Source organism: Ammodytes marinus (genome assembly GCF_949987685.1).
Source record: "Ammodytes marinus genome assembly, chromosome: 2".
NCBI classification, from domain to species: Eukaryota; Metazoa; Chordata; class Actinopteri; order Uranoscopiformes; family Ammodytidae; genus Ammodytes; species Ammodytes marinus.
The window spans coordinates 34,934,544-34,938,820 of record NC_137231.1 but is presented as its reverse complement, the minus strand read 5'-3'; the positions used below and the strand labels follow the sequence as shown (position 1 = coordinate 34,938,820).

Here is a 4,277-nt window from a genome sequence, read left to right as displayed (position 1 = left end):
TGTCCACATTATTTTGGCTATTTAACTATTACAACACTTTAGTTTCTATGTAGTCAGTAAGTATATAAGAAGAATATTTAAACCTGTTATTTGAAGTTTATCGATAATGTCTTTTCATCTATAGATTGAGTTCTGATTTGAAGACAGAAGCATCGTCATCACCCATCAACACCTCCTCGGAGCTTCACTCATCCATCCATCTACACATCCATCCATCCATCCATCCATCCATCCATCTACCTACTCATCCATCCATCCATCCATTTATCCCTCCATCTACCCATCCATCCATCTATCCATCCACCCATCCATCCATCCACCCACTCATCCATCTATCCATCCACCCACCCATCCATCTATCCATTCATCCAGGAAGTCATGAATCCCTACGGTGACACCAACCTGAACCCTGGGATTGACACTCCACCTCCGTACTCATCTTCCAACCCTTACGAAGACTCAGATAATTCCTCTGTTTTCACCGTTCCATCTTCTCAGGTCATTTGCACGGGCCACAGCTCTGTGACTGTGTTGAGCTACAACTCTTCGTTTGTGGTGGGTATACAATTTTTTTTAAAGCAATATATTTATTGGTTTTTCCTTCTTTTTTTTAAATAACAAGGACAAGAAATACAAATATACAAACCAATCTGACTAACAAAAACAAATACAATACAAAGTACTCCGATGGTCGGTATACATTTTACTGATAAGAATATACAGCTCTGGAAAAAATGAAGAGACCACTCATCATATTCAGTGTCTCTCGTTTTACTATCTATAGGTATATGTTTGAATAGAATGAACATTTTGGTTTTATTCTATAAACTACTGACAACATTTCTACCAAATTCCCCCCGAAAATATTGTTATTAAGAGAATTTCCATGAAGTAATGTAGAGATGAAGATTGAAGAAAAGTCTAGACTGGTCTCTTAATGTTTTCCAGAATAAGTTTTGCCTCAGCCCAATCCTTTCCAGTCACTTTGTTGAACTGTGTACAATGTGTTTTTTTTTTTTTTTTTATATATGGACATCACAATTACATTGGACGAACCAGATGCATTGTTTGAGTGTTTTAGCAAACATTCTAGTTCTCAACACCTGTCCTTCTGTTCCTTTTTATAAGAAAACAAATCAAAGATAAAGAGAAAAAAACATTTAAAATGGCAAAAAATAACAAATGGGAAATAACTGAAATAATAAAATATGGAAAATTACGGAGATTAAAAAAGATTCAATATATCCAGTCAATTACGTACATGAACTATAAAGCAAAGGCAGCCTGATCAAACATTAACCAGTTGTAAATTATTCATGTGAGCACTATTGTTTGGATTTGAGCCATTGTTTAAATCATTGTTATCCCTTACTCTGTCGACTCTCCCTGACGTTTCTCAATTTTTTAAATCCCGATAAAGGGTTTTTTACTGGGAGTTTTTCTCAGCCGAGCTAAGGGTGTAAGGCAGAGGGTGTCATACTGTATGGAATGTAAATCCCTCTGAGGCAAATGTCTATTTGTGATATTGGGCTGTATTAATAAAACTAATTTGATTGTTTTCTTAATGAATTAATAAACATCTACTTCTACTCTACTCCCAATCAGGCTTCATCGGAACAAACTGGGGTTCAAAACTCTTTCACATCGACAAACATGGACCCCTCCTCCTCCACGCTTCCACCCTTAGATCAAAACTTCAACCATGGATCCAGCATAGCAACCATATCCCAAACGGTGTCAAATCCCTCCCAAAACCCTTACCCTGCCCCTGCAACACCCACCTACCCCAACCAGGTCACCATAAACATCCCATCCCCTGCCATACGCCCCTCTCCGCTCCAGTCTCAATGCTCCGAGGAAAGCTGCCCAGAACTTGAGTGTGCAATTTGCTTCAGCCAGTTCAATAATGTCTTCAGATGTCCCAAGATGCTTCAATGTAAGCACACGTTTTGCTTGGAGTGTCTGGCGAGAATGAACGTGAAGTCGGTTCAGCCCAACGCGATCCAGTGCCCGCTGTGTCGAGGCCTGACACCCCTCCCCACCCTCGGCCTGCCCAGACTTACCACGGACACGGATGTGCTGTCCTACCTACCCGCCGCCATGCAGAGAGTCTACAGCATCAAATTCCTACGCAACAAAGGGAAGCTGCAGGTCAAAAGGTCAGTCTGTTGTTCAGTGTTTTTACCATAGGATTGAGACGATACCTGCGTTGGAGATCTCATACTCTTTCTTTTTTGGGACCTCCTTCTGTGTGTGCTAATTTCATGCTGTGTCCTCAGCCAGTTCTTAAAGAGCCAACCTGGAATAAAATAACAATAACAATAGCAAATACACAAATAACTAGGTACATACAGACATTTTTTTTCTCAAATCTGTTGTGTAATATTTCAGAAAGGGATAGTAAGTGAATGCCAACAGTAATATTTTGCACCTTGCAAAGCTTTGTCTCACTATTGCAAAGAGTAACCAGGCAAACTCAGTTTTATTGCTACATAGAAATAACTGATGTGATGTGGAGGCCGGGTTGCTTATCAAAGTCTAACAAAAGACCAATAAACCAATTCTGATCAAGGTTCAAATATTTCTGCTTGTTGCAAGTTGATTAAGAAATGTAGAGTACCATTATAAGGGCCACAAGAGGAGGATGTTTTGTTTCCTTTATGATGCACTTCAAGACACTTAAAACACAAACCATGCATCTTTACTATAGTCATAAGGCAGACAACGTAAGGGGTTACAACCTCATTTTGACTGAAAGCAGTCCTCTAAGCTCAACTAATAACATTGCTCTCTACGGCCCCAATTCTCTTCTGTACTCTTTCAAAACGTTTTACTCTCAACTAAACATTGGAATTTATCTCTGAAAAAAACTATTCATACATTTAATTTAAATTAAGACATGAAACATAACAACAATCATCATAAGAACATATCAAAAACAACCATAATATACAGCTGTATTTGATTTAATAAATAACACTATCCTATTCTCCCTTAAGGTCAGCTGAAGGCCGCCACAGGTCCCTGCCGTCCCTGCGCTCGGATAACCGCACGCTGGACGTGGGGTTACCCAGCCCTCCTGCCAGGGGGGAGGAGGGGGGCGTGGCGGGGGCTCTGTTCAGGCTGACGGGGCGGCCGGCCTGCAGAGCCTTCCTCCTCATGTCTGTGGTGATGATGATGGTGCTTCTGACCGGTATCATCATATTCCTGCTCACCTTCAACAGCAACAAGGGCCCTGAGTGAGTGAGTGAGTGAGTGAGTGAGTGAGTGAGTGACATCATCGCATCACATGACATCACACCACTTCCTGTTTTCATTTAGCACTTTTTTAATTTATTCCAGCGACGGGAAAAAGGGATTTTAAGTTAAGAACACTTGTTGTCAAATTTCACTTTTTGCCTAAATTAGTGAATATCTCCAAGCAATCCACTACACCTATCCGTGATGTGGGTGGGGGTGTCTGTGTGTGTGCGCTTTTAAAATGTATTGTGCTGTTAATACACAGCCTAGGCTCTGTAAACGGACATGTGGCTATGGTGTATGTCTGTGGTGATGATGATTGTGCTTCTGACCGGCATCATCATATTCCTGCTCACCTTCAAGAACAAGGACAGTGACATGACATCACATGACATAACAAAATACTTCCTGTTTTAATTTTGACATGTTTTTTATTTATTTACATGTGATGGAAAAACATGGAAGACTATCAGGGATTTTTAGTTAAAGGTGGCAGTGGAGTCAGTGATTCTGGAGAACGCTTGTTGTGAAAATAACTTTTGTCAAAATCAGTGAATATCTCCAAGCAATCCACTACACCTATCCGTGCTGTGTGTGCGCTTGGAAAATGTATTGTATTAATACACAGCATAAGTTCTGTAAACGGGCATGTTGCAAGTTACGATGGGCCCCCTTTGTTTACATACCAGTTTACAGAGCATAGTCTGTGTATTAACACTGGATATTTTTCAGGGCACACACGCAGTATGGACAGGTACTAGATCATGAGGAGATATTCACTGATTTTGACAAAGTGATTTTGACAACAAGCGTTCTCCAGAATCACTGACTCCATGTTTTAATGAGCAGCATATGTTACAGTGCTGCGCTTCAACGGATGGAAACGGATCCAGATGTGCAGTAACAACTCATCGTTCCAAACTGTTATGCAACGAGAACTTTTAACTTCTCTGATGACGTCAAAGACACGGAGAGGAAGCCCTGCTCTTAAATCAAGGGTGATAAAAAGCTCACAAGAGCCAAGGAGAGGGCCTTAG

At 40.7% G+C, this 4,277-nt stretch overlaps 1 protein-coding gene across 1 annotated transcript; it reads left to right on the top strand.

Moving 5' to 3' along the window:
- Positions 1 to 378: 378 nt before the first annotated feature.
- On the top strand, positions 379 to 3,243 carry LOC307257227 (uncharacterized protein; the record flags this gene model as incomplete). Its single annotated transcript, XM_080036396.1, has 3 exons — positions 379 to 555; positions 1,606 to 2,170; positions 3,005 to 3,243. The coding sequence occupies 3 exons, from the start codon at positions 379 to 381 to the stop codon at positions 3,241 to 3,243; spliced, it is 981 nt and encodes a 326-aa protein (XP_079892522.1).
- Positions 3,244 to 4,277: the final 1,034 nt, after the last annotated feature.